General features: G+C 54.2%; 1 protein-coding gene across 1 annotated transcript; it reads right to left on the minus strand.

Moving 5' to 3' along the window:
* Nucleotides 1-4,186: 4,186 nt before the first annotated feature.
* SLC30A2 (solute carrier family 30 member 2) lies at nucleotides 4,187-11,196 on the minus strand. The gene is made up of 8 exons (XM_007935756.2): nucleotides 11,147-11,196; nucleotides 10,029-10,249; nucleotides 8,935-9,081; nucleotides 8,121-8,274; nucleotides 6,797-6,953; nucleotides 5,945-6,050; nucleotides 4,765-4,899; nucleotides 4,187-4,332 (listed from the first exon to the last, which is right to left on the minus strand). The coding sequence occupies exons 1-8, from the start codon at nucleotides 11,194-11,196 to the stop codon at nucleotides 4,187-4,189; spliced, it is 1,116 nt and encodes a 371-aa protein (XP_007933947.1).
* Nucleotides 11,197-12,870: the final 1,674 nt, after the last annotated feature.

Consider the following 12,870-nt stretch of genomic DNA (forward strand, 5'->3'; position numbering starts at 1 on the left):
GAAGGGCAAGTGGAGACCTCAGCCCCATTCCTAGGGGGCTCTGCACCTGCCTTGGGACAGCTGAGAACCAATCATGGCAGCTAGTAGACTAAACGTCAGCTCCTGGTTAGCCAATTATAGTCACAGTCCTCCCATCCATGAGGGGGTAGGGCCTCGTTTTCCCCTCTCGCGTAGCTGCTGGCAGTCCCCGGGGCACCGCGCTTCCTCTGACGCTGGGCCTCTGCAGGTGTTGATCCCTTTGCCTGGAACGCCTTCTTTTGTTTCTCTACCGACATAACATCTGCTTGTCTTTCAGATCCTCATTTCCTCCAGGGTCTTGCCTACCCCCTTCCTAGGATGGGTTAGTCTCCTCCATGATGCCCCCACAGCCCGGCGTTTCCCCACAGCCCCCGTACTGTTCCTGCTGCCTGGCAATGTTTACGCAGTCAGGGCCCAGGGCTGACCTGTGCGCGCCAGGAGAACTGAGTCGTGTCCTCTGCTCCCTGGCCTTGCAGGTGCACGATAAATATTTGACGGACAGATAGATGGAACAGACTAACTGAGCGCGTACTGAGTGCCAGGCCCTCTGCCGGTGACGACCGGAGTGGACAGAGTGCAGCGCGAGAAACAGAACTCCGCATTCTCCCCGCCGTCCCCGCCAGGGTTCTTGGAGGAAGACAGCTACTCGCAAACACCTGGGTTGCTAGCGCAATCCTCGCGCCCCAGTGAAGGAGAAAAAAGGAGGCAAGAGGCCAGTTTCGGGGAATTGGGGAGAGAAAGGGAGTGAGAACGGGACGCTGCCCGGGACGCTCGATTTAGGCGATGACTCCTTCCCTACATTACCAGGGTCGACCGCTAGAGGTCAGCACCATACCGCTCTCCCAGAAAGAGAATGGCTTTTCATTACCATGAGCTCAGGAGGCCCGCGGGGGACTTGGAGGGTTCGTGGTTTGTGGGGCCCAAAGTACCACGGACTGCTAAAAGAACTAACAGATCTGCCCTGGAGGAAGTGCAGCCAGAATGCTCCTTGGAAGCAAGAATGGCCAGACTTCGTCTCACCTATTTTGGTCATGCTGTCAGAAGGGACCATTCCCTGGAGAAGGATGTCATGCTTGGTAGGGTGAAGGGTCGACGAAAGAGGGGGAGGCCTTCAAGGAGATGGATTGACATGGTGGCTGCGATGATGGGCTCAAGTATAGCAGGGATTGTGGGCCTGGCGCGGGATTGGGCAGTGTTTCGTTCTGCAGTGCATGGGGTCGCTATGAGTCGGAAACGACTGGACGGCACTTAACAAAAGTCTGAGGAATCTGAAAGAATAGCCTTCACCTCTATTGCCTGAACACTTGGGACTCAGTAAGAAGGGGCCATTTCTAGATGGGTGCATGAGGCTGTCCAGAGCGCCCTTGACGGTAAGGTTGGACTGGGGGAGGGGACGCTTGGTTTTCCCGGGTTCACGCACCTGGAACTGGAATTATCACTTCCGAAATAAAGCGCGTGTCCTTGCCCCCTCAGGCCCAAGCTATAAATACCCTTGCAGCAGCTGCATGGGGGAGGACTCGGGGCTGGCCGGGTGAGGGGCGGGGACTACTCCAGAAAGGTGGGGGTGTGGTGGGTCCAGCTCAGGTCCAGGGTGTGAGGTGTTTTCTGCTGTGATGGCCTTGATGCTTTGGAAAATCCCGTGACTAGCTCACTGGCCGGAACATGCCGTGTCCTAAGGCCTCCCACCCCCATCCTCTAGTTTGACCTCTGGCCCCTGGATGGCTGACGTCATCCCTGGAGTCAGTCACAGCTGGAGACACAGAGAGGTCTCCTCTCCCTTGGGAGGCACGGGACTGGGCGATACTTGGGAGGGAGGGGGACTGGGAGCTAAAGGAGGGGGCAGCATGTTGGTCCAGAGTCAAGAACAGTTGGGGGTGGTGAGGAAGCACACAGCTGCAACCTGGGCAGCCTTCCCAGGGTGTGGAGGGCTCCCAGTGCCAGGCCCGGCCAAGGAAAGAGGCACCTTCCCCCCACCCACCACCACCACCAATCACAACTGCACCACCCAGGCCACAGACTGACGAGGGCAATCCCATGGGGAGGGCACTGCCGGACCCAGGGGCCCACATTGTACCACAGGCAGCCCAGAGCAGGTCCCCCACCCTGCTGTAGAGGGAAGCCTAGAGGAATGAGGCAGAAATCCAGACCTGCCTCACTGGCTGTGTGACTTCAGACAAGTGACATAATGTCTCTGGGCCTCATATCCTCCTCTCTAAAAATAGGGATGGCAATGACTATCTCTTGATGGGGTGTGTGTGTGTGTGTGTGTGTGTGTAAAGATTTGGCACACAGGCTCAGATGGAATCAGATTGACTTATAATTAAAATCTCCATGGTTATTTTAGGGTTAGAGTATTCTCTCTAGGAACATCAAAGCATTGCTGTAATGAATTTTAGCTGTCAGACCTAAGTCCTGTCCAGGAACCAGGTTCCAGGGCCTGAGGAACCCACTGACCTAGGTCACAGGCAGCCCCCAATGGCAGCACTGGAAAGGCACAAGGAGGTCATTTTACAGATGGAAGAGCATCTGAGAGGGGAAAGTGAGAGACTCCTCTTACACCCTTTCCCCTTAAGAGTCAGGGTAGAGTCCAGATGAATTCAGATTCTGCCCTTAGGGAGGCTGGGAAGCCTACGTGGTCAAGAACCGTAGAGTTCCTTCCCTCCTGGATGATGATAAAAGTATCGACTATTTAACTGGGAGCTCTGGTGGTTTAATGCCTAAGGCATTTGACTGCTAACCAGAAGGCTGGCGGTTCAAACCCACCAGCCACTCCTCGGAAGGAAGGTTGGGCAATCTACTTCCATAGTGATACTGCCTCGGAAACCCAAGGAGGGGTTGCTGTGAGTCGGATCCAACTTGAGGGCAATGGGTTATGGTTAGTCTTTAACCACCAGATACTTCACACACATTGGCTCTAGTCCTCACAACACCCTGTGAGGTAGGTGTTAATATCTTCATGTACAGATAAGACTAACAGGCGCCTAATGGCCTAAATCAGTTCCCATCAGCCACCCTGACTCATGGCAACCCCATGTGTGTTGGAGGAGGCTGATTTTCAGAAATAGATCACCAGGCTTTTCTTCCAAGGTGCCTCTTGGTGGGTTCGAACTTCCCACCTTTCAGTCAGCAGCTGAGCGTGTTAACCATCCGCACCACCCAGGGACCTGCTTCTAAGGGCAGAGAGACCATCACACTCGGGGCTACCTTATGAGTGGGCACTTGTTTCTATAAGACTGGGGAAACATCTCCCTTCTTGGATCTTGTAAGCACAAGCCACCCCCTAATAATTCAGGCATCTTCACACACCACACCCAGGAAGCCTCTCCTGGATGATGCCTAGGCTGTGTCTACCCCTTCTTCTCTGTCCTTGGTCTGACCAGGTCAGGCCACACTGAGGACAGAGCTGGCCCAATTGTGTCTAATTCCTGGGACACTATCCCAGGGGCTGCAAGACTGAAATCTCCACCCCCTGCCCTGCAACCCTCTGTGGCAAGAGCATCTTGGTGTTGGTCCAGCTTCCCGGGCCGGAGGAATAGGAAGGAGGAAACCCAACCAGTATCTTTCCTAGTAAAATACTTGGCCCCTCCAGGAAATGGGAACTTTTGGCTCACAACTGAAGTGACTAAGGCACAGGTCTCAGGTACCCCTGGCTCCTCATTGAGAGGGTGGGGTCCTCCCAACTCCCCAGCCCCCATGGCCTCCTTCAACCTTATTGTTATGAGCAGAAAGTGTGGGCTGTGTTCCAGGGATTCTTTCAAGATTCATAAGGCAGAGGCCAGGCAGGCTGAGATGGAAAACAAGGCAGGCAGGCAAGCAGCTGCTGAGGCCTCTCTACCACGCGCCTCAGCGCCTTGCCTGCCACTGGGGATAAGACACTGTTAATTCAAGATTGGGCCCCAACCCAACAGACACAGGAGCTGGAAGAGTGGGGTTTACACCTGCCAAATCCTCACCCCTGGGCTGGCTGTACTTAGATGGGAGAGGCAGGAGAAGACCCCCCACTCTTGAGCTGGGGCAAGGCTCCCCAACACTGAACGTGAAGCAGCGGTCAGGAGGGGACCTAGTTGATAAAGCAGACTGGGTAGCAGAGTCCTGGCTGGGCTGGGGGACACTCAGCCCTACCACCTGCAGGTCCTGCTCGTATCCCAGCTGGTGCCTGGCCAGGCAGTCAGTCCAAGGGGCCTTGGCACTCCTGACAGTCCTTCATATCCTCAGAGTAGTCCTCAATCTGGATGGTCATTGTGTGGAAGTGGAACTTCCCCTGGAGCCGGGTGCTGGCCACCTTCAGCACAGCCTGGGCATCTGCGTTCTGAGCTGGAGGCCGGGACACACCAAGGGAGGCACCAAAGAGCTGCTTACTCACCCTTGGTCCTCAGGAGAAATCAGGAGCCCCAGCCTCTTACCCTACCCCCAGCCACAGCAGAACAGGAAAGGGGACCATGGACACCAAGGATCCCCAGATTCCACTCCCACACCAGGCAAGCCTCAGTCCCCAGACCTGGAAAGACCCTGAAAGAGGTGGAAAAGCCTTAAGGCTGAAAATCTGTCTTCTTCTGCCACTTATTAGCTGTCAAAGCCTGGGCAAGTGACGTTCCCACACCCACCGCACCCTCAGTTTCTCCATTTATAAATGCGATTGTAATGATCAGATGTCATAATGTGTGGGCAGACATCTGGGACCAGCTGACCTACTCCACTGGCTGTCTCCCCTCCTCACCCCAGTCCCAAGTGTCCCTGGCCACTCACCAATGGCAATGTGGACAGACAGCACGGGCTGGGCCACAGTCAGCGCCCAGATATGCAGGCTGTGCAAGGCTTCCACCCCCTCCACCGACAGCAGCAGATCCCGCACAGCCATAAAGTCCACACCTTTGGGGGTCCCTGACAAGAGTAGGGGCAGAGGCTGGAAGACGACCCCCTCTCACCCATCCCATCTATGCAGACCTCAGAGAAGACTGTATTAGCCAACCAATCTGATGTTGCCCCCACCTCCCAAACTCTCCATCATTTTTTTTTTTCTTCTTCACATTTAACACTGTCTGACGTGATCATGTTTGTGAATTTGTCTGTCTCCCCTTTGAAAATGGAAACCCCATGAGAACAGGGCAGTTTGTTCTGTTTACCACTGTATCCCCAGTGTCTAGAACAGCGTGGGCCCATAGCAGGTACTCAATACATTGTCTTTGAATGAAATGAAGGAGTCTGGCCAGTCAGATTCTTAGAAAAAAAGCTTTGACCCAAAGCTAGACACTCCTGCTGACCTGATTGAGACCAACAGCCAACTCCAGACTGACCCTGACCAAACAGAGACCCATGACCCTGGCCTAAGATCGAAGACTCTCAGATACAAGGAAAGGTGAATGAGTAAGGTGTTAACTCAGAGCAGGCCATTCTCCACAGCTGAGCAACCTCCTCAAAGCCTAACCATGTACTCTCAAGGCAGGAACATAGTCTGGTCCCTGACATGTTGTGGAAAAGGCCTGAGCTGGAAATGGATTCAGTAGCCTTGTCCAAGACTGTACTTTTCTGAGCCTCCGTCTACCCCTCTGTGCGAAGTACAATTCTTGCCTCCTCCCTCTGCCTGCAGGAAGATGAAGGTAGACTGAGGAGAGTATGGGGAAAGCTGAGTGCCAGGTGCCATAGAAAGCATTCTGACAGAGGAGGTGGCACCCTCGGGGCTAGTGCCTGGGGAAGAGAACGCATAGGCCAGGGGATATTTCCAGGAACTGCCACATCTCAGGGTCCAGCTTGATGCCAAGATTGGCTTGGGGCCCCAGGTTTTCTAGCCTATGCTAGGCTCCAAAACATAGCTCTGTCACCAATGTGCCAGAATCCTTGTCTCCCCCCCACACACACACACACACACATACACCCTAAGTTGAAGATGATTAGACCTAGAGAGGCAAGAGCGAAAAGGCCAGGTTACCTTCCATCAGCACCAGGATCACATCTCTCAGGATGGTCAGGGTCGTCCCCAGGACCAGGATGGAGAAAAGGAAGGTGCAGACAGGGTCTATGTACTTGTACTCTGGCTACAGAAGTAGGGGAAGGCAAAGCTGAGGCCCACCACCTAACATTCCAGCTTCCCTTCTCGCCTCCCACCCAGCACTGTAGCAGGGAGAGGGTCTCTCTGCAGGTTAGGTACCAGCCTCACCCTGGCCCTGCTCCCACCCAGTTCTCTACCCTTTGTTCTATGTCCTGAAGAACAGGCAGGAAGACCGCAGTGCAAGTTAAGGCACAGACCCTTCTCACTCTCCTTGCCCAAAGGGCTTAGGCATGGACAGAGCCAAAAGGAACCTTAGACACCATTTGGTTCAATGTCCCCACTTACAATTGGAGAAACTGAGGCTCTAGGACAGGAAATTACTTGCTCAGTGTCACATGGCTAGCAAGGGACAGAGCCAGGCTTCAAGTCCAGGCCTGACTCCAATGCCTGGCTCTTTCCTTTATATCTGCATGATGGACAATGCCCCAGAGATGTGGCACCACAGAGTCCTGGGTTTGTGTCTAACTCCACAACTTATCATCTGTGTGACATGAAGCAAGGCATCGAACCTCTCTCAAAGCTGCAAAAAACATACCCTTCAGGGTTGTCAGGAAGATCTCAAGTGCTAATACTTGGTAGGTGCTGGATAAAAGCTAATTCCTTATCTCTCCTGACCCTTGTACCCAGAGCTGGGAGCCGGCTAGAATCGGGTAAGGGTCCCATGGAGAGAGGATTCCCAGATGATCTACACTTACCTGGCCCTGGCCCACCTCCCTCTGCCACAGCTCTGACCTTGAAGTATAAAACATAGGCTGCCACCAGGATGCCCAAGCTCTGTAGAAAGTCCCCAATCACATGGACAAAGGCAGCTCGGACGCTGGGGTTCTCCTGCTGCTCGCTGGTGTCGTGGCTGTGCCCGTGGCCAGATTGGTGAAGGGTCAGCCCCATTCTACAGAAATGCAGACAGAGCTGAGTATCTCTCTGAGGTAGCAGGTAAAGCCACCGTCACAGCTGGCCTCCCGGTGGGGCAAAAACACCCTCCACCTCCCAGACTGTGTGATCCCTTTGGCTATGTGAGGGACCCAGCCCACATGGCATTGGTTCAAAGTAGTACAGGAGAAAGAGCTCAGCCCTAGTGCCAGGCTGACTTTAAGCACACTGCTGGCCCAGTACTGAATCTCCGAGCAGGAGGGCACCATAGGGATCATCTAGTTCATCCCCCCATGTCACAGATGGGAAAGCTGAGGCCTAAAGAGGGAAAATGGCTTGCCCAAGGCCCTGGGCAAGGGAGAGAAAGAGCCTCCATGAGACATCAATGTTTCACACACCACTGCTGCTCATGGGAAGGAGCTCTGGTGACCTAGTGCCTAAGGCATTTGACTGCTAACCAAAAGGTTGGTGGTTCAAACCCACCAGCCGCTCCATGGATGGAAGATGGGGCAATCTACTTCAGTAAAGATTTATTGCCTCAGAAACCCATTGGGGGTTGCTATGACTTAGAATTGACTCAATGGCAGTGAGTTTGTTTTTTTCTTGGTTTGCTACTCATGGAGACTAATTTCAGGAACATCTGGTGGCATAGAGCCTAAGGCATTTGACTGCTAATCAGAAGCCTGGCAGTTCAAACCCTCCAGCCATTCCTCAGAAAGAAGGTTGGGCAATCTATTTCTGTAGAGATACCACCTTGGCAATCCAAGGAGGGGTCACTATGAGTTGACTCGACTGACTCAACAGCAGTGAGTTTGATTTTGGTTTCAGCTTGAATGGAGTTAGATTTGATTCTGGCCCCAGGGACATCAGTTCTTGCAGGAACTAGATTCTCCTCTCCCTCCTTCAGGTATGAAGCCTCCCCAGGGTTATTCACTGACATGTACGGAAACAGGGACGGAAGAGGATTGATGGTAGCCCAGATTTGCAGCTCCAGATGGCTTTGGTCTAGGCATAAAACAGGACCCAAGTGTTCAAAGTGACAGAGCTCAGACCACTGGGGAAATTCTGTCCTTGTGGCCTGTGCTGGACTATGGTATGGCCTCATTCCACTAAGAGCAGGCACGTGGGTGTGTGTGTGAAAGGTGATGGGAGAGGGGACTTGTGGGGTAACTAAGGCCACACTCACATGATGTTCACGGCCACAGCACAGCCTGATGTGATCAGCATGGTGCCCCCTTCAATTTCATACTCCCCAGAGACTAGCCGCTCCACTGCCAGGTATACCAGCACTCCAGTCACGACCCAGATGGACAGCACAGACAAGAGGGCTCCCAGGATCTCTGAGGAAGAACCAGACCCCCAGTACCACCCTCAGTGTTTGGCCCTCGGGCTGAGGAGGCCTTTCCCTCCACGACCACCCTCACCCTAGACTGCAAAGTCAGAGTGTGTGTGCCACTGGGCTTAACCTACTACTTGTATGTCTGAGGATGTCAGAGCTGGAAGGGGCTAAAGTCATTTGAGTCAGCCTATTTTGTTAGACCTGTATATATTAAAAAAAAAAAAAAAAAAAAACCGACTTGTTAAAATCTATACCCATTGCTCAGCTGGCAAACTGAGGTTTCTGAGGAAAGGCTGGGCCATCTCCCACCAAGAGGAAAACGACAGTGCAGTACAGAGGTGAATTAAAAGGGTTTAAAGCCTCTATCTTTAAGGCTTTGCAGATCTTTCGCTCCCCCTAGAGTTGATCCATGGAGTTAAGCTCAGGATAATTGCCATAGCATTTGTTCTTGAAATGTGACTGTTATATTTCCTGGGAAAATGACCTCTCCTTCTCTATTGGCTGAGAGTTTCCGGAGGACAGACCAGGGTTAACATCCTCTGCCCCCTCCCAAGTCACCCTCTGGGCCTCATTCAGAGTTCAACTGTTTTCAGTCACCTAAGAACCCATGTCCTGGCCCGCCCACCCTCAAACCCATCTCCAGCCTGACCAGGACCCTCACCAGCTCGCTGCCAGCCGAAGTTCATGGTCTTAGTGGCTGGCCGGGAGGATATCCAGAGGGAGAAGAGGCTGATGAGCATGCTGGCAAAATCAGTGAGCAGGTGGGCAGCATCGGTCATGATGGCCAAGCTATGTGCCAGGTACCCGCCTACAGGGGAACGGCCATGAGGGTGGAGGATCCCCATCAGCTCCCCACGAAGCCAATCCCTCTGTGTGCAATGGAGAGACTACGGACTTTGGAGACAGATACATTGGGTTCAAGACCTCTCCACCCATTAGCTGTGCAACCTTGGGCAAGTGACTTACTCTCCGAGCCTCAACTTCCACATCCATAACATGGGGATAATAACATCTACTTAACCAAAAAACCAAACCAAACTCACTGCCATCGAGTTGATTCTGACTCACAGCAACCCTCTTTGGGTTTCCAAGACAGTAAGTCTTTACGGAAATAGGTTGCCTTATCTTCCTTCCATGGAGCAGCTGGTGGTTTGACCCGCCAACCTTCTGGCTAGTAGTCAAATGCCTTAAGCACTATGCCACCAGAGCTCCTTAACATCTACTTAGAGGGTGAAAAAGGAGCTCTGGTGGCACAGTGCCTAAGGCATTGACTGCTAACCAGAAGGCTGGCGGGTCAAACCCACCAGCTGCTTCAGAGAAGGAAGATGGGAAAATTTACTTCTGTAAAGACTTACTGCCTCAGGAACCCAATGGGGGTCACTATGAGTTGGACCCAATGGCAGTATTATTATTTTTTTGTTATTTGTTGTTGTTGTTTAGCGGGTGAAAAAGCATAGTAGGTACTTAGTAAATGCTATCTCCTTCTAAGCATTCAGGCTCTCAGCACTAGCTGGGTGCGACCTTGGACAAGTTGCTTAACCATAATGTGCCTCAGTTTCCTCTTCTCTAAAATAATGATAATAGTGCCCATATATGACAGAATGACATAATGTGTGTATATACAGGGCTTAGCACAGTGAGTGTTCAATAAATGGGGCTATTTGTTTTAATGTTACTGGGAAAACCTCAGAGAAAAGTCTTTTGGATCATCCATTGTAGGCCCCAACTTCACTTCATTAGCACAGAAGTTCTTACCAACAACTTCCCCAATCATGAACACCAGGCAGATGGCAGAGGCCACACAGAGTTGGCGGCGGGCTCTCTCCTTCTTAGGGTCACAGTGGCTGCCAGGATCCCTCTGGGCATGGCAGTAATGGTTGCTGTGGGCCAAAAGTTCAGTGCCCTGCAAGTCCAGGCCAGGTAGGGGCAGAGGGATCCAGCCAGCCCCATCCTGCCATACAGATCCTGTGTATGACCTGGCCAGAGAGGAAGGGAGAAGCAGGGCTCAGCTCTGAGATGGGGCAAGAAGGGCTGACTCTAGCTCCAACTAGCGGTGGGGCTTTGGTGTCCCCATTAGACACAAGGGGAGGATAATAGTTCAGGACACCTGACCTCTGACAGTCCCAGAGAAATGAGGTGAGTAGATGTGTTGGCGAAGGAGGGGCTGGGGGAATGACCAGTCCAAGAATCTCTGGGCTTTGGCCTGGGTTGTTCTCTGCTCCCCCGCCCCACCCCCAATCCTTTCCTGGGCCTGGAGGAGGTAGAGCATTCATGGAACTGGCCAAGGGGAGGAGCTGCTTCAGCGGAGCGTGGAGAAGGAGCACGCTTGGGGAGAAACACAGACCCTCCCTCCCTCTTTCCCCTCCCTCCCCCATCACTGGGGGCACAGGGCCTCCCTAGGGAAGGGCCTCCGTAGGGGACAAAGTGCTGAGCCGGGGGCGGGGCTCCGGGCAGCTGACTCCCACTCTCCCCTGGCAGACGGGTCAGGGTCTGCGCTCGGCCCCAAAGAAAGGATGATCCCAAGGTCTACCCTCGATTTCCCCTTTTCTCCACCTCACCCCAGCCTTCCTGCGTGGTCACGGTTCAAGATGTCGCCAAAACCGTCCACTGGGAGCCCTGCTGCCATAGTGCTTAAGGCATTTGACTGCTAACCAGAAGGCTGGCGGTTCAAACCCACCAGCCACTCCTCAGAAGGAAGGTTGAGCAATCTACTTCTGTAGTGATACTGCCTTGGAAACCCAAGGAGGGCTTGCTATGAGTCAGATCCGACTGGACGGCAGTGGGCGCGCGCGCCCGCGCACCTGGATGGCTAAAGAGGAGTTGCGTCTGATGCGCGAAAACTCCCGCCCCTCTTCCCCAAGCTCCTGCCTTACCTGGCTCCGGGCCTGGCGTCCAACAGATGCTGCTTCTCCGTGGCCTTCATGTGGACGCTCGCTGGCCGCCCCGCCGAGTGCTCCTAGAAGTGGCGCGGGGGAAGCTCTGCAGTGCGCGCGCGCCCACCTGCTGGCCGAGCCCGGCGCCCACCCACCAGGAAGGTCCCGCGCTCCAGTTCCCGCCCAGGTGTGTGCGTCCCTCGGCTACTGGCTCCGCCGCGCACCCACCTGGGCCTTGGTCACCCCCGGCCACCCTGTCACCACCCCTGCTCCAGCGCCGCACTCGCGCTCTCCGTCCGGGCCGCTGCGCCTCGCGCCCGCCCCGCTTTTTCCGGCCCCGCCACCTCGTGTGAAGTGGCCCGCGGCGCGTCGTGTGCAAAAGCCCGCGGGGAAGGGGGAGGGGGTGACCGGCTGCAAAGGACACCCCGGCGCTGCCCCTGAGCAGCGGTCCCCAGCGCCCATGAGGCCAGAGCAGCCCGTCTGGTCTGGGACGAAAAGCCTGACCAACTGCGCCTGTCTCTGCCGCTGGGTGTTACTGAGTTAGGACTCGACGAGGGCTGGGCCCACACTCCCTCGTGGCGCTGCCGCGTCCCATGAAAAAGTTCTCGGACCTTGGTTTATAGAAATCCGCTTTGAGTTCTGTGAGTGCAGAAATGTGGCTCCTCGTCTCAGGATAGCAGCTCCCGAGATTAGGATTGTGTCTTCCCCTCCACCCGGGAGACGCCCGAGGGCTTGATCGATTTCCACCCTCATTCTGGATCAAGCTCAGGGTTCTAACATGTGTCCTCACTTTTGATCTTCCCTCCAGGCTAGGGGTCGCCTAGGAGCGGGAGTATGCCTCCTCCCTCAGACTGGAGGCATTGTCCCTCCTTTGGACTGGTTGGGACTGACAGACCTCACTACCCCTCTCCTGCCTGCCAGAACTGGCTTTATCTCCACCCCTACCTACACTGAGCAGTGTCACCAGCTGGGCAAGTTGACATCACCACTACAGTCACCATTTCCCACTTCCCAGGGCCCGCAGTTTACAGGAGCCCCAGGAAGCGAGACAGACAAAAGCCAGGGAGACACAGGCAGAAAGTGCTGTACACCGACAGCACGCTGTGCTACCAGGAAGAAGCTAGCCAGTCCTTGAAGCCGGTTTGGGCGCCATCCGCTTGAAACCGTGTTCTCCCACGGAGATCCCTGAGCGTTTGGGAGCCTATGGGCCCCACCTTGGCCTCTGACAGGTGCCCTCTGTATAGAAAGAAATTCAAGCTGGTGACCTCCCTAACCGTTTGCCCTATCATCTATCATCGAAAGTGTCTGCCTCCAGGGCTCTGGCTTGGCAGGTGTGGCTCTTCATAGAAAGGAGAGGACTGGAAGCAGAATTCCTACGTCACTGGGGGAGTGGGTGGCTCTATCTGTCCCTCCCGGGAGAGGAGTTACCTTGGTAGGAGACAAGGTGCAAGGAATGAGGGTAATGGGTCATGCCTGCCTTGGTGGTGTTCCCACGGAATGTCTTTCTTTTCACCTCCTGCGGACTCTGGGTATGGAAAACCTTTACCTTGTGCTTCACGGTTTTCCTAAGACACAGTCTAAGAACTTTTCCTAAGACACAATCTAAGAACGAACAGGCTTAACCTTACTGGTTGTTGTTGTTATGTGCCATCGAGTTGGCCCCGACTCATAGCGACCCCTCCTTGGGTTTCCTAGGCAGTATTGTTACTGGACCAAACGCGGGT

Source organism: Orycteropus afer, unplaced genomic scaffold (genome assembly GCF_000298275.1).
Source record: "Orycteropus afer afer isolate SDZICR_OR568_19922 unplaced genomic scaffold, OryAfe1.0 scaffold00031, whole genome shotgun sequence".
NCBI classification, from domain to species: Eukaryota; Metazoa; Chordata; class Mammalia; order Tubulidentata; family Orycteropodidae; genus Orycteropus; species Orycteropus afer.